The sequence below is a fragment of the Mobula birostris genome, chromosome 4, assembly GCF_030028105.1.
Source record: "Mobula birostris isolate sMobBir1 chromosome 4, sMobBir1.hap1, whole genome shotgun sequence".
NCBI classification, from domain to species: Eukaryota; Metazoa; Chordata; class Chondrichthyes; order Myliobatiformes; family Myliobatidae; genus Mobula; species Mobula birostris.
The window spans coordinates 35834564-35859451 of record NC_092373.1 but is presented as its reverse complement, the minus strand read 5'-3'; the positions used below and the strand labels follow the sequence as shown (position 1 = coordinate 35859451).

General features: G+C 42.1%; 1 protein-coding gene across 5 annotated transcripts in view; it reads right to left on the bottom strand.

Annotated features, from left to right (window-relative positions):
* The window catches only part of tnk2b (tyrosine kinase, non-receptor, 2b), a 244249-nt gene that overhangs the window by 137816 nt on the left and 81545 nt on the right, over positions 1-24888 (bottom strand). The window contains exon 1 of one of the 5 annotated variants that reach the window (XM_072255150.1): positions 22599-22717. The exons of the other annotated variants lie outside the window; for them this stretch is intronic. Within the exon in view, the coding sequence (XP_072111251.1) occupies positions 22599-22646 (48 nt within the window). The 5' untranslated portion in view covers positions 22647-22717. Of the gene's footprint in view, positions 1-22598; positions 22718-24888 lie in introns of those variants that run through there. 5 annotated transcript variants of the gene reach the window in all.

Here is a 24888-nt window from a genome sequence, read left to right as displayed (position 1 = left end):
TTGAGGATGTAACTAGTAGAGTGGATAGGGGAGAACCACTGGATGTGGTATATTTGGATTTTCAAAAGGCTTTTGACAAGGTCCCACACAGGAGATTAGTGTGCAAACTTAAAGCACACGGTATTGGGGGTAAGGTATTGATGTGGATAGAGAATTGGTTGGCAGGCAGGAAGCAAAGAGTGGGAATAAACAGGACCTTTTCAGAATGGCAGGCAGTGACTAGTGGGGTACCGCAAGGCTCAGTGCTGGGACCCCAGTTGTTTACAATATATATTAATGACATAGATGAGGGAATTAAATGCAGCATCTCTAAGTTTGCGGATGACATGAAGCTGGGCGGCAGTGTTAGCTGTGAGGAGGATGTTGGAGGATGCAGGGTGACTTGGATAGATTAGTTGAGTGGGCAAATTCATGGCAGATGCAATTTAATCTGGATAAATGTGAGGTTATCCACTTTGGTGGCAAAAACAGGAAAACAGATTATTATCTGAATTTAAACACAAACAACAGGAATTCTGCAGATGCTAGAAATTCAAGCAACACACATCAAAGTTGCTGGTGAACGCAGCAGGCCAGGCAGCATCTCTAGGAAGAGGTGCAGTCGACGTTTCAGGCCGAGCCCCTTCGTCAGGACTAACTGAAGGAAGAGTGAGTAAGGGATTTGAAAGTTGGAGGGGGAGGGGGAGATCCAAAATGATAGGAGAAGACAGGAGGGGGAGGGATAGAGCCAAGAGCTGGACAGGTGATAGGCAAAAGGGGATACAAGAGGATCATGGGACAGGAGACCCGGGAAGAAAGACAAGGGGGGGGAGGACCCAGAGGATGGGCAAGAGGTATATTCAGAGGGACAGAAGGAGAAAAAGGAGAGTGAGAGAAAGAATGTGTGCATAAAAATGAGTAACAGATGGGATACGAGGGGGAGGTGGAGCCTTAGCGGAAGTTAGAGAAGTCGATGTTCAGGCCATCAGGTTGGAGGCTACTCAGACGGAATATAAGGTGTTGTTCCCATTCCACATCCATTCCCATTCTGACATGTCCATCCACGTCCTCCTCTACTCCTCTACTGTAAAGATGAAGCCACACTCAGGTTGGAGGAACAACACCTTATATTCCGTCTGGGTAGCCTCCAACCTGATGGCATGAACATCGACTTCTCTAACTTCCGCTAATGCCCCACCTCCCCCTCGTAGCCCATCTGCTACTTATTTTTATACACACATTCTTTCTCTCACTCTCCTTTTTCTCCCTCTGTCCCTCTGAATATACCTCTTGCCCATCCTCTGGGTTCCCCCCCCTCCTTGTCTTTCTTCCCGGACCTCCTGTCCCATGATCCTCTCGTATCCCTTTTGCCTATCACCTGTCCAGCTCTTGGCTCCATCCCTCCCCCTCCTGTCTTCTCCTATCATTTTGGATCTCCCCCTCCCCCTCTCAAATCCCTTACTCACTCTTCCTTCAGTTAGTCCTGACGAAGAGTCTCGGCCTGAAATGTCGACTGCACCTCTTCCTAGAAATGCTGCCTGGCCTGCTGCGTTCACCAGCAACTTTGATGTGTGCTGCTTATTATCTGAATGGTGGCCGATTAGGAAAAGGGGAAGTGCAACAAGACCTGGGTGTCATCATACACCAGTCATTGAAAGTGAGCATGCAGGTACAGCAGGCGGTGAAAAAGGCAAATGGTATGCTGGCATTTATAGCAAGAGGATTCGAGTACAGGAGCGGGGAGGTACTACTGCAGTTGTACAAGGCCTTGGTGAGACCACACCTGGAGTATTGTGTGCAGTTTTGGTCCCCTAATCTGAGGAAAGACATCCTTGCCATAGAGGGAGTACAAAGAAGGTTCACCAGATTGATTCCTGAGATGGCAGGACTTTCATATGATGAAAGACTGGATGTACTAGGCTTATACTCGTTGGAATTTAGAAGATTGAGGGGGGATCATATTGAAACATATAAAATCCTAAAGGGATTGGACAGGCTAGATGCAGGAAGATTGTTCCCCATGTTGGGGAAGTCCAGAACGAGGGGTCACAGTTTCAGGATAAAGGGGAAGCCTTTTAGGACTGAGATTAGGAAAAACTTCTTCACACAGAGAGTGGTGAATCTGTGGAATTCTCTGCCACAGGAAACAGTTGAGGCCAGTTCATTGGCTATATTTAAGAGGGAGTTAGATATGGCCCTTGTGGCTAAAGGAATCAGGGGCTATGGAGGGAAGGCTGGTACAGGGTTCTGAGTTGGATGATCAGCCATGATCATACTGAATGGCGGTACAGGCTCGAAGGGCTGAATGGCCTACTCCTGCACCTATTTTCTATGTTTCTATACCAATCTCTTCCATCTACAGAGCCAAATCCAGTCTACCCCATATATGCCATACTGCAACCGTGCTGCACCGCCAAGACTTCATCGCTAAAACGCCAGGTCATACAGGCGGTTCAACAGTCCAGCTCCAAAAGAGAAGTTATAGGCTCTTGATTGCAGTGGTCGTATCCAAGAAAAAGTTTGATTAATGCAGTAATTTTTGGTTTTGTTTGCCAATTGAACTTCCTTGCTGTGCTTCACCAGTGCCATCTTAAACCAGAAGCATTTGCACTACCACTTCAGCTATCAGTCTTTCTCTGTCCTCCTCTTTTTCACCCATTGATGTTGCAAGATCTACTGGCCTAACTATCATGCTACACAGCATTGCACTTATTGACTACCACTTTGATCAATGCATCTCAGATGATGACAATAATGAAGGAATGGGTCATAAACAGTTGAGAGGCGTAGGGGTGGGGGTGGGGAAAATACAGCGTGCAAAGGATGCTAAGAAAAAAGATTCAAAGGAAAATGCAGATTAAAAAGCTATTCTAGTGAAAATAAAATATGACAGTCATATACAGAGACAATAACTAAAGAGAAAGATTTTAAAAAGTAGGAAAGATGTGGCAAATGCTTACAAGGAGACAACTTGTGTCTCAACAAAGCTCAAAATGTCATCTTACATAACAGTGTTCTCTAATGGTAGCAGCAAATGTGTGTACTTATGTACATGTATGTACATAACTGAGATAATCTTTAAAAAATTTTTACATAATTTTGCATGGTGCAAAATGTTTCTTCACCATATTCAAAGAAAATCCCAATATTTTACAGCCCTTTTTGACTGTGAATTGATCATAAATTCCTTGATGAATTCTCAATTAATTGCACTTGTGCATAAAACTCAACTTTGACTGGCTTAAAAATGCTTCTTGGTTTGTAATATATAGCAGGTACACTCCTTCCTGTTAAAATTTCAATTGATCATAGCACAGACAGCCTGCCATAAGGAGTCAACCCATCTTTCAAAAACACCAATTACGATATTCATTTACCAATCCATTCTCAAAATATTTAACAATAAGAAAATAATGAGTTTAAACAACACAGGTAAACAAAATAAATCAGCAGTAATCTTGAAAAATTCTCTAATATCCTACTTTTTATTTCTTCCTCTTACAAATGAAGAAATTCTTTATTTATTTTCTTTCTGTAAAAGTCACTGACCAAAGAATAGTGGGCTATGGACCAAGTGCTGGTAAATGGGATTAGTATAGATTATCAGTATGGAAAGTGTACTGAGGGTCTCGCTTCTGTGCTGATTGACTGAGCAAGATTGGCGCTCTTGCAGTTAATGTTATGATCATCCAGCAGATGGCAGAACTCTACAAGGAAGGCTGCCTTTTACACATTCTTGCTGAGGTAAAGTGGACAGGAATACAGAGGGGATGAAGAGCAGATTATTTCATGACATGCACTGAATGCAGCTATGAACTGAGAATGCTACATGCTGAAGGCAAGACTGTCTGGGTTTTCCAGGGGCTATTTTGGGCAAGTTTCGGCCATTAGTAAAGCATTAAGGCCTTTTCCAATATCTTTGTTGCTATTTCCAGCTTCTTAAATGCCACAGGTTTTATTTCTGCAGTAAGGCTTCCTTATTTGTGTGGACTGCTCCAAGTCATAATCTTGCAACAAAACTGCTCTCAGTGGCAGAGAGGTTCAAAAATATTCACTGGATTTAGTGAGAAATACATGATGAGAAACCATCTGCCATTATATCAATACAACATTTATTTCACACATATACCCACAAAGATACTTTCTTTGTTTCTTCCTGTGGGCACTCTATGCAATGCTTAAATGGGCAAGTGATAAAAGGAAACGTCAGGTATATCAATTTACTCTTCACCAGGAAGGATAAGGGCACCACACACACACACCACAAACACAGACGCATTTGACACACAGACACACACACGAAAGATAGCCTAATACCATCACAGACGGGAATAGAAAGTATTATGATTGAGAGTGGAACATATTTAACGGAGCCATTTTTTTTAAAAATAGACACCGTTGTTAGAAGAGAGGAAAACATGGCTAGAAATGTGGTTTTTAAATTCAGTTGGGATTGAAAGAAATATTCATTTTCACTATTTACTTAAATTTATAGAATTTATAGTCATGTAACCTCACTGATAAATTATTAACTTTTTATCTAAACACCATATTAAAAGAAAAATTCTAATATTTCTCAAGTAATACAAACTCATGCAGCTGATTTTTACTGTTGCACATATCATACTTCATATGTAACAGGTTGAGAACATAAGAAGCAGGCCACTCAGGTTCTTGCGCCTGTTCCACCATTCAGTGAGATCTTTTATTTCAGTGCCACTTTCCTGCACTAATTCCATGCCTTCCGATATCCTTAATAGCTAAGAATCTACTAATCTTGGTCTTGACTCTATTCAGTGACTGAAATTCCACTGCCTTCTTGGATCAAGAATTCCATAGCTTCAGCACACTCTGAGTGAAGAAATTTCTTCTAATTTCTGTCCTGCCTCACCAATCCTTAATTCTGAATTGTGATCCCTAATTCCAGAGATTGGGACCACCAGATATATCAACCCGCAGCTACCCATTAACCTTTCTAAGAATTTTGCATGTTTTGTGAGATTAAATACCCTACCAGTTTTTAAAATAGTTTTGGAAATTCATAAAGGCATCATAAAAGTCATAAAACCTCTGGTTTTTTTTCATAAGATTTTGATGTATTTCCATATTTGAAAGTATGCTTTTTCCATTTGCTTAGAAATTGGATTTCTTCTATTTTTGATGCACTAAAAACAAATCAGCAGAATATCAGACCTTCCAAAAAAAAACACCACTAAATTATCCAAGCCTAGTGAGAAACCAAGTTTGTGTAGTTTACACCCATAAATGACTGACAACATGAGACATGCACTTTCCCAGATGTTTTGTTGCACTGATTTTTTCCTTCTCAATGCAGCAAAGACATCAAGCCTTTAAAGGCATACAAAAGGCATTGCCCCATAATTAAAAGCCGCATAGCAGCTTCCTCAATTGTTTGTCCCAGCAATTAAAATTTCAGGAGAAAACTTCAGCCATATTGGCACCAATGACATAGGCAGACGAGGTGAGGAGGTCCTGAAGAGATAGTTTAGGGAGCTAAGTACAACACTGAAAAACAGGATCTCCAGGTCCTGCTGAAGAGTCTCGGCCCAAAACGTCAAATGTACTCTTTTCCATAGATGCTGCCTGGTCTGCTGAGTTTCTCCAGCATTGTGTGTGCTGCTTTTGGGTTTCCAGCATCTGCAGATTTTCTCTTGTCAGTCATTTATGATGTTAGGTTTCACTTTGTAGGAAATAATGGCCTGCAAACTCTGGCAGAGCTGATGTGCATCCAATTTTATCTCTAACCTCAAATGGAATTGTTTTCTCCCCTTAAAATAGCCTTCTGTAGGTTGTACCTGGACTTCTTGTATAGTTCTGAATCTCCAGTCTTGAATGCTACATATCAAGCTCTCAGCAGACTACCAATCTCCTGGTTCATCTATGGCTTTTGTTTTGAGCATGTCTAGTATAGTCTCAAAGGTACACACTGCCACATAGGTCTTGATGAAGTTGGTGACAACTGTGGTGTCACTGACTACGAGCAGTCCTGTAAGCTCTCCTGCACCTCTCTTGACCATACATTCTTGGTCTTTGCCTCTGGTGCTGCGGTCTTTAATTTCTGCCTGCATGCTGGGAGTAAAAGTATAGCCAGCTGATCAGACTTTCCAAAATGCAGGCATGGATGGCACAGTAATCGTTCTTGATGGTGGTATGACAGTAGTCAAGTACGTTAGAACTTTGGTTCCACAGGTAATATGTTGGTGGTAGACTTCAAGCTGGCCTGGTTGAAATCCCCTGCCATGACAGCCAATCCATTTTCTAGCTCAAGACCAGCAAACGCATAAATAATGCTGAAGGATTTCAGCATCCTAAGAAGAGAAATGAACAGTCAACATCTGGGCCAAAGCCCTTCATCAGAAGGGGGCAGAAGCCAGAATAAGGTGGTAGGTTGAGATGGAAGAATACAAGCTGGCAGGCAATAGATTAGATCAGATGGGGGTGCTGGGAAGGAAGGTGATGGATGTCGGGGGGGGGGGAGGGGGGGTTGGTCCCAGTCCTGATAAAAGTGTTTTGGCCTGAAATATCTACAGTTTATTTCCTTTCAAAGATGCTGCCTGACCTGCTGAGTTATTCCAACATGTTATGCAAATTGCTCAAAATTTCTACCAACTATGGAACCTTTTGTTTCCTGCCTCAAGAACATCCTGGCAAATATCAAAATGCGGCTGCAATCGCTAGTGGGTCACACTTTAGTTGCAACCACTAAGTTGTGCCTTGCCACAATTTCCCAAAGCACCCTAGGAATGAATTTCAACCAGTTCATTACTTTTTATCACAGTATAAATCCACAAACTACTTGCTAGCATAAAATTAAACCTAATCTTAAATTTATGCAAAAAATACTGCAATTGTGTACAGTTTACATTGGCAGAATACACTTGCACTTCATCTCAAAACTTAATTCTAACTGATTCCGTCAAACCTGCTTCTCAACTGCCAAAATACCATATGTACCCCCCCTCAATGTCTCTCTCCTGTTTTTCTCCTTATACCTGGTCATAATAGCCATATAGAAAATAACAAAGGGAAAACAGATGGCAGAGCACTTCCTCTGGATTAAACTGTACTTCTAATCGTGCAACTTCTATTTGCCTGTCCCAGTTCTATTTATTGACATCTTACTGTCTCCTATATTCGCTTCCTTTATTCTTCAGGAAAAGGAAAGAAAAAGATAAATATTAAAATTGCCAAATCAATTTTTCTATCTTACACATTGTTTTCTCCTTATGTCTGAAATAACGAGAGACATTCTGAAACAAAGACAAATAGGTTCAAAATGTAACATCCCATATTCCCAAAAATCACTTAAGTTAGAGTACATACATTACTATGGAGACTTTCTTGAGATATTTCAAGCTATTACGTACATTTAATTATTTCTGGAACAATCCCTTCCTTTTCAACTCTGTAGAAGCTAGAGTACTTGGATGACAGTCCATCTGTGACTTTTGCCTCAAATCAAGTCAGCAAGGATTGTGGGACAGCCATTTTCAGCACCAAGGTAACATGCACACAACTCACTCATCCTAACCAAACAAATATGAAACTGAAGTACCTAGAGGAAACGCATGCAGTTGTGGGGAGAACGTGCAAAGTCTTTGCAGACAGCGGCAGGAATCAAACCCTGATCGGTGATCGCTGGCACTATAAAGGTGCTTGCGCTAACCACTACATTACTATCCCACCCCAAAAACAATCTTCCCTGGTCAGGAATCCAACACAGGTCATGGTGGTGAGAGTGCCAAATCTTAACCACTAGGCCACCAGGGATATTTACTAAAGCAACAAGCTATTTTGCCACTGCAAGATCCAAATATAAACAGCAATATCATAATGACATAATGTGTAATGAGTTACTGAGGGAAGAATAAACATTTCCCAGGTTATTAGAGATAACAATTCTGACCTTCAGATAGTTCCAGTGGATCTTTTATATTGGAAGGAGCAGGCAGAGTCAGAGCTTAACACAATAATAAATAGAATTAACTGCTACTGATTTTATTGATTTGTTTACACGGCTGAGCCCATCATATTCTGTCAAGTCAAAATGAGTGCAATGCTTTCCAGGAGGTATAGCACATGGATCTATCAAATTATTAACAGTACATGTTCAGTGGCTGCTGAGGAACTAATCAAAAACATGTCTGAGCTCAAAATCCATGCAATAGAGAGATCTAAAAGCAACTCGGACAGTATGAAACAGCCTCCAGGCAAAAAAACATTGCAAAGCATCTCCTATCATTCATTTTTACCACCAATCGACAATGTGCTTTTCTACAACTCTGCTTAACATTTTTAAAAAGGCAGCACAATTAACAATACAAAGAAATGTACACTAATAAAACTTTCTCAAAAAGGACATTGTAATTCATTTTGACATTTCTCTTTCTCATACCAAACATCCTCTGGCCCCTGCTACTTTTTCTTTTACCAATTAGTAACCTCAGACAAATAGGAAATCGGTGAGATTCCCCAAATTTAATCCTGACCTGCCAGCATGGACTGGATTTAAATAATAAGAAAACCAAGGGTCTAATCAATAGCATCAACTCAGTTAACTCACGTCAGACAAAAATCACTAAATTACCAGTGCACTCTACCAAGGTGTCATACATACAGCAAACAGTACACGATGGGCTGGGGGGGGGGGGGTAGAGGAAGGGGTGAATGCCAATTAAAAGCTAATGACATTATGAACAGGCCTTAAGGGTTTAAAATGGAACTTCCAATAGGATTTTGTTAACCAGAGGTCAGCAAGATGATTTCAAATGATGGAAGAGCACAATGTCAGAAATAAGTCTGAAATCAGAGCCTCATGCCCGTTCTGCCTTTCACTACGATCATAGGGATCAGATCTCTGACATTAGCTCCATTTTGTTCAATTCCCTTGCAGTATGAAAATCTCAGCCTTAAATGTGATGACTCAGTATCTGCTCAGCACTTTGTAGGATTCCAAAAATTCACAATCTTCAAGGAAGAAATTTCACCTCAAGCAATTCAAGTTATCCTGAAACTAAATCACAAGTTCTAAATTCTTCAAATGGGGAAATATCTTCATACATCCATAGTAATTTAGCCCCAATGAATATTATTTCTACGAGATAAAGCCTCATTCTTCTGAGCTTGAATAGAGCTTCCATTTATTTTAAACTTTCTTGTCAACCTATTGAACCTTTGCTAAATAAGTGAAACAAAAGTATGCTTCCTTAATAACGCTACTGCCCTCAAAGTTCATATTGTACCAATTTTATACTTATGACTGTGTGGCTAAGCACAGTTCCAATGCCATATTCAAATTTGCTGATGATGCCTCTGTTGTCGGCTGAATCAAAGGTGGTGATGAATCAGCATACAGAGAGATTGAAAATCTGGCTGAGTGGCGTCATAACAACAACCTCTCACTCAATGTCAGCAAGACCAAGGAGCTGATTATATTCTTCAGGAGAAGGAAACCAGAGGTCAATGAGCCAGTGTTCATCAGAGGTGCACAGGGATAGCAACTTTAAATTCCCACGTGTTATTATTTTGGAGGACCTGTCCTGGGCCCAGCATACAATTGTAATTATGAAAAAAACATAACAATGCCTCTACTTCCTTAGGAATTTGCAAACATTTGGCATAACAACCAAAGATTTGACAAACTTCTATAGATGTGTAGTGGAGAGTATACTGACAGGCTGTATTATAGCCTGGCATGGAAGTACCAGTGCTCTTGAATGAAAAACTGTACAAAAATAGGGGATACAGCCCAGTCCGTCACTGGTAAAGCACTCCTAAGCATTGGGCACATCGACATGAAATGCTTAAGCAGAAAAGCAGCATCCATATCAGAGACTCCTAGCACCAAGAACATGCTATCTTCACACACTGTTTGTTGTCTTCTGCACTCTGGTTGAACACCCTAGTGGGGCAATCTTTCACTAATTCTATAATGGTCATTATTCTTTAGACTTATTAAGTATGTCCACAGAAAGTTTATGTCAGGATTGTATATGGTGACATATATGTATGTTGAAAATAAAATTTACTTTGAACATTTTTACTCTTATACCATGCCCTTTCACAAAAAAAGATCAGTGCTCTATTTGTCTTCTTAATTACATACATGCTCATTTTGTTATGGGAGAACATCCACATTTTTTTCTAAATGTGATTTAACAATAACACCCTATTTGAATAACTGTTGACTTCAGTGGTTGGGAAGATACTGGAGTCCATTATTAACTTGGAGGAACATGATAAAAATAGGACAAAGTCAGCATAGTTTCCTTAAGAGGAAATCTTGCCTGACAAATCTGTTGAAATTCTTTGAGGAAATAGCAGGCAGATTAGACAAAGGAGAGCCAGGGGATGGTGTTTATTTGGATTTTCAGAAGGCCTTTGACAAGGTGCCGAACATGAGATGGCTAAAAAAAAAGATAACAGCCCATATTATCATGGATAAGATACTAGCTTGGACAGAAGATTGGGCTAATGGCAGGAGGCAAAGAATAGGAATAAGAGAGTCCTTTTGTGATTGGCTGCCGATGACTAGTGGTGTTCTGCAGGGGTCAGTGCTGTGGCAGCTCCTTTTCACGTTTTGTTAATGATCTTATGACAGAATTGGTGGCTTTGTAGCCAAGTTTACAGATAATATAAAGATAGGTGGAGTGGCAGATTGTGTTGAGGAAGCAGGGAGCCTGCAGAAACATTTGCTTAGAATGGGAGAATGAGCGAAAAAATGGCAGATGGAATACAGTGCAGGGAAGTATAAGGTCATGCACTTAAGTAGTAGAAATAAAGGCATAAATTATATTTTAAATGGGGAGAAAATTCAGAAATTACAGGTAAAGATGGACTTGGGGTGTCTTTCAAAATCATTCGTAAGGCCAGTGATGTTGTAGGGATGGAACTGGACTCTCTCACAGTGGTGTCTGAAAAGAGGATGCTGTCTAAGTTGCATGCCATCTTGGTCAGTGTCTCCCATCCACTACATAATGTACTGGGTGGGCACAGGAGTACATTCAGCCAGAGACTCATTCCTCCGAGATGCAGCACAGAGTGTCATAGGAAGTCATTCCTGCCTGTGGCCATCAAACTTTACAACTCCTCCCTTGGAGGTCAGACACCCTGAGCCGATAGGCTGGTCCTGGACTTATTTCATAATTTACTGGCATAATTTTCATATTACTATTTAACAATTTATGGTTCTATTACTATTTATTATTTATGGTGCAACTGTAATGAAAACCAATTTCCCCCGGGATCAATAAAGTATGACTATGACTATTGTGCAGTATTCCTTAAAGCTAAACTTGCAGCTCGAGTCAGTGGCAAAAAAGGCAAATGCAATGTTCGCCTTCCTTTCGAGAGCAGCAGAATATAAGAGCAAGGATGTAATACTGAGCATTTATAAGGCACTTAGACTATTGCAAGCAATTTTGGGCCTCTTATCTAAGAGCAGATGAGCTGGCATTGGAGATGGTCCAGAGGAGGTTCACGAAAATGATTCCGGGAATGAAAGGTATGAGGAGCGTTTGACAGCTCTGGACTTTTCTCACTGCAACTTAGAAGAATGAGGTGGGCAAATCGCAAACAAGAGAAAATCTGCAGATGCTGGAAATCCGAGTCACATACACAAAATGTTGGAGGAATTCAGCAGGCCAGGCAGCATTTATGGAAGAAAGTACAGTCAACGTTTTGGGGCAAAACCCTTCCGCAGAATGAGGTGGGACCTCTATGAAACCTATTGAATACTGAAAGGCATAGAGTTTAAGAGTTCCCAATGTGGGGTCCATAAGCCCCTTGCATAATGATATTGGTCCAAAACGTAAAAAAAAAGGTTAGGAACCCCTGGCCTAGATAGAATGGATGGGGAGAGGATGTTTCCTATAGTAGAAGAGTCTTGGACCAGAGGACGCAGCCTCAGAATAGAAGGACATCCCTTTAGAACAGAGATGAGCAGGAATTTCTTTAGCCAATGGGTGGTGAAATCTGTGAAACTCATTGTTACTGAGGGATGTGGAGGCCAAATTATTGGCTATTTTTAAAGCAGAGGTAGATAGGTCCCTGATAAGTAGGGGAGTCAAAGGTTATGTGGAGACAGCCAGACAAAGAGGTTGAGAGGGATAATTAATCTGCCATGATAGAATAGCAGACCAGAATTGATGGATCAAATGGCCTAATTCTGCTCCTATGCCTTAAGGTCAAGGGCTGGTCATAAACTGGACCAAGAATCATTAATATTGTTTCTATTTATACAGATGCTACCTAATCTGCTGAGCGATTCAAACATTTTATGCTTTTATTTTAGATTTCTGCAGTATTTTTTTGATTTTCATTTACTTTTTATAAAAAGTTTCTTTGAATACATTGAAATTAAATGTCTCTTTGGATTAAAAATGTCAAATTATAAAATGCTACTCTGTTATTTCTACGTCAAATGCATTCCTTCTTCATTAGACTATATAATATTACCGACAGCCACAGAACTTAAAGAAAATAAATGGCAACCACAGGTTTTAAAGAAAATATACAGCATACAGGTGGAGCAATGGAATGTGCAGCAACAGAAGCAGCTTATAGAGTCACAGAGTAACAAAGCACAGAAACACACACTTCAGACCAAATTGTCCATACAGAACAAGATGCACATCTGAGTTGGTCCCATATGACTATATTTGGCCAATATACTTCCAAAACTTTCGTTTCATTATACCTGTCTCAACCACTTCCTCTTGCAATTCCACTCATATACACAGCACCCTGTGCATGAAGCTGCTGCCCCTCGTTTCTTTTATATTTTTCCCTTCTTCCCATAAACCCATGCCCTCTAGTTTATGATTCCCTTTCCCTGAGAAAAAGACAGTCTTGTATTCACTCTATTCATGCTCTTCATGGTTTTATATATGTCTATAGTTTCACCCCCAAGTCTCCTACACTCCTTGGAATAAAGTCCTTGCCTGCCTAGCCTCTCCCAATAACTCAGGCTCTCAAGTCCCAGCAACATTCTCATAAATCATTTTTGCTCACTTTCTAGCACAATGGTATAACTTCCTTAGCAAGGCAACCAAACTATATACAATATTCTATGTGCAGTCTCACCAATGTCCTGTACAACTGCAAAATAACCTTCCAACTTCTAAACTCAGTACCCTGACTACTGAAGGCCAGTGTATCAAATATCAGCTTCATGACCCTTTCCACCTATGACACCACTTTCAGGAAACTATATGCTTGTATTCCTAAATCCCCCATTCTACTGCACCTCCCCCCCCCACGCCCCCCCCCCCCCACCAGTCACTATGAAAATCCTACCCTGGTTTGAACACAAGCCATAGCAGAAGAATTAGTCCATTTGGCTCAGCGAGTCTGGTCCACCATTTCAACATTGTTGTTCTAATTTTCCTCCCAGCCTCAATCACCTGCATTCTCCCCATATTCCTTCATGCCCTGACCACTCAAGAATCTATCAACCTCTGCCATAAATATAAACAAAAACTTGGCCTCCACAGCTGCCTGTGGCAAATAATTCCACAGATTCACCATTCTTTGGCTAAAGAAATTGCTCCTCATCTCTGTTCTAAAAGGACGCCCCTCTATTCTGAGGCTGAGTCCTCTGGTCTTAGACTCTCCCACCATAGGAAACATCCTCCCCACATCCAAAAATATTTTCTTTTTTTTTTAAAACTTCCAAAAATGAAACATCTCCCACTTACCTGGGTTGAACTCCATTTGCTGATCAAGATACTCCAGTAATTTTGATAATCTTTGACTCAGAGCAAGAAGGCTGCGAGTGAATGGCTGAGGATTTCCGGAGCGAAGGCATTTTTACTACTCGGGGTAAAGAAAGGCTAGACTGTGCAGGCGCATGACATCAGCCAGTAGAGCGAGAAAAGTTTAAAAAGAAGACTGCCATATCCAGTGAGCAGCGGAGTGAGAGGGTAGCAGAGTGATAGGGCTTTGGCTCAATGGGCTTAGGCGGTAACAGGACGAGGTAGGTTTACCTATGTTAATTGTAGAAAGGAAGTATGTGTGTGAGGCCGGTTTTCTGTGCTCGGTGTCAGATGTGGGAAGTCCTGGAGTCGCCCAGCCTCCCGGACGGCCATATCTCCACCCGGTGTGTTGAGCTGCAGCTTCTTAGAGACCGCGTTAGGGAACTGGAGTTGCAGCTCGATGACCTTCGTCTGGTCAGGGAGAGCAAGGAGGTGATAGAAAGGAGTTATAGGCAGGTGGTCACACTGGGGCTACGGGAGACAGACAAGTGGGTAACAGTCAGGAGAGGGAAGGGGAAGAGTCAGGTACTAGAGAGCACCCCTGTGGCTATACCCCTTGACAATAAGTACTGCTGTTTGAATACTTTTGGAGTGGGGGAACAGCCTACCTGATGAAAGCAACAGTGGCCATGCCTCTGGCACAGAGTCTGGCCCTGTGGCTCAGAAGGGTAGGGAAAGGAAGACGAAGGCAGTAGTGATAGGGGACTCTATAGTTACGGGGTCAGACAGGCGATTCTGTGGACGCAGGAAAGAAACCTGGATGGTAGCTTGCCTCCCAGGGACCAGGGTCCAGGATGTTTCAGATCGCGTCCACAAAATACTGCAGTGGTGGTGGGGGGGGGGGGGGGGGGGGGGCAGAGAACAACCAGAGGTCGTGGTACATATTGGTACCAGCGACATAGGAAGGAAAAGGGAAGCGGTCCTGAAAACAGGCTACAGGGAGTTAGGAAGGAAGTTGCGAAGCAGGACCTCGAAGGTAGTAATCTTGGGATTACTGCCTGTGCCACATGACAGTGAGTACAGGAATAGAATGAGATGGAGGATAAATGCGTGGCTGAGAGATTGGAGCAGGGGACAGGGATTCAGGTTTCTGGATCTTTGGGACCTCTTTTGGGGTAGGTGTAACCTGTACAAAAAGGACGCATTGCACTTGAATCCCAGGGGGGCCAATATCCTGGTGGGGAGGTTTGCTAAGGCTGCTGGGGAGAGCTTAAACTAGAATTGTTGGGGGATGGGAACCGAACTGAAGAGACTTGGGAAGAGGCGGTTGGCTGACAAATAGAGAAAGCTTAGAGACAGTATGTGAGGGAGGATAGGCAGGTGATAGAGAAGGGACGCATTCAGACCAACGGTTTGAGATGTGTCTATTTTAACGCAGGGAGTATTTTGAACAAAGCGGATGAGCTTACAGCGTGGATCAGTACTTGGAACTATGATGTGGAGGCCATTACAGAGACTTGGATGGCTCAGGGACAGGAATGGTTAATTCAAGTGCCGGGTTTTAGATGTTTCATAAAGGACAGGGAGGGAGGCAAAAGAGGTGGGGGTGTGGCACTGTTGATCAGAAATAGTGTCACAGCTGCAGAAAAGGTGGACATCATGGAGGGATTGTCTACAGAGTCTGTGGGTGGAAGTCAGGAACAGGAAGGGGCCAATTACCTTACTGGGTGTTTTTTATAGGTCACCTAATAGTAACAGGGATATCGAGGAGCAGATAGGGAAATAGAACCTGGAAAGGTGTAATAATAACAGAGTTGTTGTGATGGGAGATTTTAATTTCCCAAATATCGATTGGCATCTCCCTGAGCAAGGGGCTTAGATGGGGTGAATCTTGTTAGGTGTGTTCAGGAAGATTTCTTGACACAATATGTAGATAAGCCTACAAGAGCAGAGACTGTACTTGATTTGGTATTGGGAAATGAACCTGGTCAGGTGTCAGATCTTTCAGTGGGAGAGCATTTTGGAGATAATAATCATAATTCTATCTCCTTTACAGCAGCATTGGAGAGAGATAGGAACAGACAAGTTAGAAAAGCATTTAATTGGAGTAAGGGAAACTATGAGGCTATCAGGCAGGAAATTAGAAGATTAAATTGGGAACAGGTGTTCTCAGGAAAAAAATTGGAAGAAATGTCGCAAATGTTCAGGGGATACTTGTGTGGAGTTCTGCATCGGTACGTTCCAAAAAAACAGGGAAGTTATGGTAGGGTACAGGGACCGTGGTGTACAAAGACTGTAATGAATCTAGTCAAGAAGAAAAGAAAAGCTTACAAAAGGTTCAAAGAGCTAGGTAATGTTAGAGAGCTAGAAGATTATAAGGCTAACAGGAAGGAGCTTAAAAAGGAAATTAGGAGAGCCAGAAGGGGCCATGAGAAGGCCTTGGCGGGCAGGATTAAGGGAAACCCCAAGGCATTCTACAAGTATGTGAAGAGCAAGAGGGTAAGACATGAAAGCATAGGACCTATCAAGTGTGACAGTGGGAAAGTGTGTATGGAACCAGAGGAAAAAGCAGAGGTACTTAATCAATATTTTACTTCAGTATTCACTATGGAAAAGGATCTTGGTGATTGTAGTAATGACTTGCAGCGTACTGAAAAGCTTGAGCATGCAGATATTAAGAAAGAGGATGTGTTGGAGCTTTTGGAAAACATCAAGTTGGATAAGTCGCCGGGCCTGGATGAGATGTACCCCAGGCTACTGTGGGAGACAAGGGAGGAGATTGCTAAGCCTCTGGTGATGATCTTTGCATCATCAATGGGGATGGGAGAGGTTCTGGTGGATTGGAGGGTTGCGGATGTTGTTACTTTATTCAAGAAAGGGAGTAGAGATAGCCCAGGAAATTATAGTCCAGTGAGTCTTACTTCAGTGGTTGGTAAGTTGATGGAGAAGATCCTGAGAAGCAGAACTTATGAACATTTGGAGAGGCATAATATGATTAGGAATAGTCAGCATGGCTTTATCAAAGGCAGGTCGTGCCTTACGAGCCTGACTGAAGTTCTTGAGGATGTGACTAAACACGTTGATGAAGGTAGAGCAGTAGATGCAGTATATATGGATTTCAGCAAGGCATTTGGTAAGGTACCCCATGCAAGGCTTATTGAGAAAGTAAGGAGGCAAGGGATCCAAGGGGACATTGCTTTGTGGATCTAGAACTGGCTTGCCCACAGAAGGCAAACAGTGGTTGTAGACTGCTCAAATTCTACATGGAGGTCAGTGACCAGTGGTGTGCCTCAGGGATCTGTTCTGAGACCCCCTTCTCTTCATGATTTTTATAAATGACCTGGATGAGGAAGTGGAGAGATGGGTTAGTAAGTTTGCTGATGACACAAAGGTTGGAGGTGTTGTGGATAGTGTGGAGGGCTGTCAGAGGTTACAGTGGGATATTGATGGGATGCAAAACTGGGCTGAGAAGTGGCAGATGGAGTTCAACTCAGATAAGTGTGAAGTGGTTCATTTTGGTAGATCAAATACAACAGCAGAATATAGTATTAACAGTAAGACTCTTGACAGTGTGGAGGATCAGAGGGATCTTGGAGTCTGAGTCTACAGGACACTCAAAGCAGCTGCGCAGGTTGACTCTGTGGTTAAGAAGGCATACGGTGCATTGGCCTTCATCAATCGTGGGATTGAGTTTAGGAGCCGAGAGGTAATGTTGCAACTATATAGGACCCTCCTCAGAACCCACTTGGAGTACTGTGCTCGGTTCTGGTTGGCTCACTACAGGAAGGATGTGGAAACCATAGAAAAGGTGCAAAGGAGATTTACAAGAATGTTAACACGAGGAATTCTGCAGATGCTGGAAATACAAGCAACACACATCAAATTTGCTGGTGAACGCAGCAGGCCAGGCAGCATCTTTAGGAAGAGGTACAGTCGACGTTTCGGGCCAAAACCCTTCGTCAGGACTAACGGAAGGAAGAGCTAGTGAGAGATTTGAAAGTGGGGGGGGGGGGGGGAGGGGGGTAGATCCAAAATGATAGAAGACAGGAGGGGGAGGGATGGATCTTCTCCTATCATTTTGGATCTCCCCCTCCCCCTCCCACTTTCAAATCTCTTACTAGCTCTTCCTTCCGTTAGTCCTGACGAAGGGTCTTGGCCCGAAACGTCGACTGTACCTCTTCCTAGAGATGCTGCCTGGCCTGCTGCGTTCACCAGCAAATTTGATGTGTGTTGTTTACAAGGACGTTGCCTGGATTGGGTAGCATGCCTTATGAAGACAGGTTGAGTGAACTCGACCTTTTCTCCTTGGAGCGACAGAGGATGAGAGATGACCTGATAGAGGTGTATAAGATGATGGGAGGCATTGATCCTGTGGATAGTCAGCAGCTTTTTCCCAGGGCTGAAATGGTTGCCACAAGACGACACAGGTTTAAGGTGTTGGGGAGTAGGTACGGAGGAGATGTCAGGGGTAAGGTGTTGTTGTTTTTTTTACACAGAGAGTGGTGAGTGCGTGAAATGGGCTGCCGGCAACGGTGGTGGAGGCGGATACGATAGGGTCTTTTAGAGACTCCTGGATAGGTACATGGAGCTTAGAAAAATAGAGGGTTATGGGTAAGCATAATAATTTCTAAGGGAGGGACATGTTCGGCACAACTTTGTGGGCCAAAGCGCATGTATTGTGCTGTAGGTTTTCTATGTTTCTAATCTTCTTCACCCTGTACAGTACCATCTATTGTAGCATCATCAGCAAACTTACTAACTATGCCTTGTACATTCTCATCTAAATCATTTATATAAATGATGAACAAAAATTGGCCCAGCACAGACCCTTGGAGAACACAACTAGTCACTGGCCTAGTCCAAAAAAACACAATCTTCCATTATCATCCTCTGCTTCCTACCATCAAGCCAATTAAATATACCCACTTAATAAGCTCTCTCTGGATCCCCTGCGATCAAACTTTCCAGACTATACTTCCATACGGGGCCCAGTCAAAGGCCTTGCTGAAGTCCATATTGACAACATCCAGTGCCTTGCTCTCATTAATGCTCAATCAAAACTGTCACACATTTGAGAGACTTCTATCAAGTTTCTCCCTCAGGCTTCAAAGCTCCAGAGGATACAATCCTGCTTTGTCTAACATCTCAGTTATAAATTACCTGGATGAGGAATGGGTCAGCTCACAGATCTCTCAGTGGGTGAGCATCTGGGTGACAGTGACCATCGCTCGCTGGTCTTTAGCATTATCATGGAAAAGGATAGAATCAGAGACGACAGGAACATTTTTAATTGGGGAAGGGCAAATTATGAGGCTATAAGGCTAGAACTTGCGGGTGTGAATTGGGATCATGTTTTTGCAGGGAAATGTACTATGGACATGTGGTCGATGTTTAGGGACCTCTTGCAGGATGTTAAGGATAAATTTGTCCTGGTGAGGAAGATAAAGAATGGTAGGGTGAAGGAACCATGGGTGACAAGTGAGGTGGAAAATCTAGTCAGGTGGAAGAAGGCAGCATACATGAGGTTGAGGAAGCAAGGATTAGATGGGTCAATTGAGGAATATAGGAAAGCAAGAAAGGAGCTTAAGAAGGGGCTGAGGAGAGCAAGAAGGGGGCATGAGAAGGCCTTGGCAAGTAGGGTAAAGGAAAACCCCAAGGCATTATGTGAAGAACAAAAGGATGACAGCAGTGACGTTAGGACTGATTAGAGATAAAGGTGGGAAGATGTGCCTGGAGGCTGTGGAAGTGAGCAAGGTCCTCAGTGAATACTTCTCTTCGGTATTCACCAATGAGAGGGAACTTGATGACGGTGAGGACAATATGAGTGCGGTTGATGTTTTGGAGCATGTTGATATTAAGGGAGAGGAGGTGTTGGAGTTGTTAAAATACATTAGGATGGATAAGTCCCCGGAGCCTGACGGAATATTCCCCAGGCTGCTCCACAAGACGAGGGAAGAGATTGCTGAGCTTCTGGCTAGGATCTTTATGTCCTCGTTGTCCACAGGAATGGTATCGGAGGATTGGAGGGAGGTGAATGTGTCCCCTTGTTCAAGAAAGGTAGTAGGGATAGTCCGTGTAATCATAGACCAGTGAGCCTTACGTCTGTGGTGGGAAAGCTGTTGGAAAAGATTCTTAGAGATAGGATCTATGGGCATTTAGAGAATCATGGTCTGATCAGGGACAGTCAGCATGGCTTTGTGAAGGGCAGATCATGTCCAACAAGCCTGATAGAGTTCTTTGAAGAGGTGATCAGGCATATAGATGAGGGTAGTGCAGTGGATGTGATCTACATGGATTTTAGTAAGGCAGTTGACAAGGTTCCACACGGTAGGCTTATTCAGAAAGTCAGAAGGCATGGGATCCAGGGAAGTTTGGCCAGGTGGATTCAGAATTGGCTTGCCTGCAGAAAGCAGAGGGTTGTGGTGGAGGGAGTACATTTGGATTGGAGGGTTGTGACTAGTAGTGTCCCACAAGGATCTGTTCTGGGACCTCTACTTTTCGTGATTTTTATTAGTGACCTGGAAGTGGGGGTAGAAGGGTGGGTTGGCAAGTTTGCAGACGACACAAAGGTTGGTGGATAGTGTAGATAGTGTACAGGATTGTTGAAGATTGCAGAGAGATATTGATAGGATGCAGAAGTAGGCTGAGAAGTGGCAGATGGAGCTCAACCCGGAGAAATGTGAGGTGGTACACTTTGGAAGGACTAACACCAAGGCAGAGTACAAAGTAAATAGCAGGATACTTAGTAGTGTGGAGGAGCAGAGGAATCTGGGGGTACATGTCCACAGATCCCTGAAAGTTGCCTCACAGGTAGATAGGGTAGTTAAGAAAGCTTATGAGGTGATGGCTTTCATAAGTCGGGGGATAGAGCTTAAGAGTTGCGAGATAATGATGCAGCTCTATAAAACTCTGGTTAGGCCACACTTGGAGTACTGTGTCCAATTCTGGTCGCCTCACTATAGGAAGGATGTAGAAGCATTGGAAAGGGTACAGAGGAGATTTACTAGGATGCTGCCTGGTTTAGAGAGTATGCATTATGATCAGAGATTAAGGGAGCTAGGGCTTTACTCTTTGGAGAGAAGGAGGATGAGAGGAGACATGATAGAGGTATACAAGATATTAAGAGGAACAGATAGAGTGGACAGCCAGCACCTCTTCCCCAGGGCACCACTGCTCAATACAAGAGGACATGGCTTTACGGTAAGGGGTGGGAAGTTCAAGAGGGATATTGGAGAAAGGTTTTTTTACTAAGAGAGTGGTTAGTGCATGGAATGCACTGCCTAAGTCAGTGGTGGAGGCAGATACACTGGTGAAATTTAAAAGACTACTAGACAGGTATATGGAGGAATTTAAGGTGGGGTGGTTATATGGGAGGCAGGGTTTAAGGGCCAGCACAACATTGTGGGCCGAAGGGCCTGTACTGTGCTGTACTATTCTATGTTCTATCTCCATATATATAATCCACTGCAGTCGAGGTAACTAGCTCATGAACCGCTTCTCTACTTTCTCCAAAGCCTCCACATCTTTTCTGCAATGGGGGAAACAGAAACTTCACAGAGTACTCCAAATATTGCCTCACCACAGCTGTAACATGACATCTATTGCACTCAACACTCACTGGTGTCCGGGCTTTCAGGAAGCTGATCCATTTTGGATGATTTGTCACCAGCAATGAACTACTACATTGTTGCTTTGTCCCAGGATTGTGCTCATGGCATTCTGCTAACCCTGACCAATTATTAGCTCCGGTTCAACCTATCACAGCCCAGGTGTCAAGGATATTACATTAGGTGCTAGCACCTTCACAATAAATATATTTCTTCCTACTGAGTGACCCCCCCCCCATAGTATGAAAATGTTCTGATGCAATATTTTTACGTTTAAAATATCTTTTCGGAAATGCAGATGGATATTGTTTTGATTAGATACTTTCAACACAAATACTGAATGGAATAATATCTGAATTCAAACTAGATTTGCAGTGACAATTTCTATGGCAACAGGCTTAATGCTGCCCTGGAGGAATCATTAAAATTGAAAACAGAGATATGGGGGGGGGGGGGGGGGAGCGAAAAGAGAGATCAAAGGATCGGGGAGGGATCAGTACAAAGAGGGGCTAAAAACTGTTGAGAATAAATGTAACTGATTTAGTGACTGATCCCTGAGCAGCAACACAAATAAATAAGGCATCTTCCAAATATTTACAGCATACGGCCCTGTTTAACGTTCTACTTATTTATGATGGAAATAAATATCCTAATAGAAATATTACAGCCATCGAACAGGCATATTCTTTGCAGAAAAATGGAAATTAGTCAAAGTTAATTAAAAAATATTCATCAACACTGAACAGAACTACTGAAATGAGAATGAAAATCACCAACACTTATTTCTCAATCATAAGACATAGTCCTCAATACAAACTGATTTGTAATCCGTCAGTTTTTCTTTTGCAGACAGCTGCGGAATTCAGTAACCTTTTCAAATGCAATACTGCATTGCAAATACAAAACAAAAGTCAAAACTCAAGTGCCTAACCTCTCTAGAATGGAAGGATAGTGTTATCATCACAAAACATTCACCAAAACAAAACTGTTTACAATTCTGCTAAACACGGCTCATAAAACCAAGACACCAAAAGATACTGAATATTATAGTCTTTGAAAGATAAACCACAATCCAATTGTTTTCCAGTGCAAACATGCTTCAGTCCAGGGAAAGTATATGCAAAACAGATTTTGAACCATTTATGAAACCGGAGCATCTTATCCCAATGAGCTGGGACACATCCTGAAGCAATAAAAGGCAATCAGTGTGAAGCATAATTGCCAGATTGAAACAGGGTTCTGCACGATATGTATTGTTTGCAACGACATGAAATATATTTAGAATACTCAGCTATACCTCCTCTTCCTCGCTCGACAGCCGCTGGTATTCTGACTGGTCGCTCATGTCTGGGTGATTAATTTCAGATCTCCACAATTGAATATGCAAGATACACTCTCAGAGAAGGAATTTAGCTGTTTTCAAGGGCCTTGCGTTAAAAATATGTTGCTCACATTCTCATTCTCCTCCACTTCCTTGTTCCCCTCTTCAGTGCTGCAATTTGCAAGTCTCCAGTGTTTTGCACAGATTACAGACACAGCGACACGACATAAAAATGCAAATACACATTGTATGTGTGGAACCCTCTGTCCCACACGTACAACCTCTCAAGCTGCATCAGCTGCTTTTAAACCATTCAGCTTCTGCTCTACTGGTTTAGAGATGCTGCATTAAAGACACATGATCACTTTCTCAGTTTATCCATCTTTTTGTTGCTGCCTAACACAAGGTAGACGCTCACTATCTCCAAATTTGCCAAAGCTCAAATTGATCAGTTTCTCTTTTCCTGTAATTTGCTTCTGTCAAATTCTCTTCTACTGTTCACCTCCTCAGCTGGCACATATTTCTATGACCGACTCAGTCCTTTGCCAAACAGCTGTATGAGTACAAATCCATAGATAGGACACAGATGAACACATACAGCAGTACCGCTTCGTGCTGAGTACTGCCTAGCTCACAGGGAAATTGGCATGGGAAAGGGAGAGTGGTATGGAGCTGAAGGCAGTGTATTGTAGTGAGGGATAGAGAAAGGGGAAAGAGGGTATTTCATTACACACAGTAACAAGACTTGCTTCAATAGCTCCAATTGAATCAAGAGGGGAAAGCTTGTTACTTGGAGTCAGTAAAACTAAAATAGCCACTTAAAACAGTAGATGCTTTTGAATACCAAAGTGATGCCCTGTTTAGCTTCAATACTATGAAGTCAGCAGCTAAAATCTGATGGTTTATAGTTCCAAACCTGTAAAAGATGTGAACGGACAAAAAAATTGCTATTGTTTCCTTGAAATAACATAGAATCTGTCTGTAATTATCACTCTCCAAGCAACTCATCTGCGCATTTTACTTGGCTATGATATACACAGTGAAAGTAATAATCTAATAAATAATGGCAGATCCAAATGTTTTACTCATTTAACAATCCAACTCTATGGCAGAACAGGTTTTGGATGAGTAGAACATTATGCAGCCTAATTAGCATCTTTCGTTTTCATTCAGCTAGTCAGATCCAGAGCAAAACATCATATACATCATCAGAAATAAATAGTCCAGTTCAGGAACAATCCATCTGCAATCTAAACCAAATGGGAACCTGCAATCGAGTTTGCCTTTCTCCTTATACTTCAACTCAAACAGCTGTGCCGCAGAAAGGGCTTCAAGTGGCTATAACCAAAGTTTAATCCTGGGTTATACGCTAAAAGAAATACAGTGTTCCTGTAGGCAATCAGCAGTGAAATGTATCTGCAGCCAATTTCTGAAGATTAACAAGGAACACAGTCTTCAAACACAGCAGTGAAAATGTCAGACTCAATGAAAAAAATAATGTAAATCGTACTGAACTATTACAAATAGAGTAAGGCAAATATTCCGACTGATCATGCAGAAACAGTGTTGTGAATTCCGCAGACAAATATTTTTAAACAATACATATAGCTGATCATGTACTGCACTAGTGGTTAACGTACATTGATGGCTTATTTGTGTGCATTGCAAATCTATATTTAGGTGTGTGCCAGCTGCAGGGCATTGTTTACAAAATTAAATATAGGTTGGTGTCAAGAGGCTTCCTTTAAAAAACCCAGTCATCCATAATGTTCAGTGCAATAAAACCTTTCTGTCACTGCAGTTATGGAGACAGCACGCATAAAATTTTAAGAAAATGGCCAGGGTTTCACAAAAAAGAAATGTGATGAACATAACATCTCCATTTTTTTATTCTCACTACAGCAAGTCAGAAATCTATTGTATTTACAAAATACCTAAAGATGATTTCATGGATATGGACAGTTTCTGACAATAAGCGTGGTCTTGTGTGTGCAGAGCCAGAAATTGAAATGCCATGGTTATTTTCAGAATATTTATTCTACTGATGATCAAAATGAGCAAAAATCAATAAGGAATGCTCTAGGCAACTTGCCCTCAAAGTCTTGAACATCAACAGTATTTCAATGCTTTAAATCTTCAGCTTTTATACACGTCCAGAAAGCAATAAATCACAATGCAAAAGGAGCAAATTATTTATTCCATTGAGGTAAGCATCAATATCTTCAATTCCAAATAGTCTGTACATTTTGCTATACTATCTTTCATA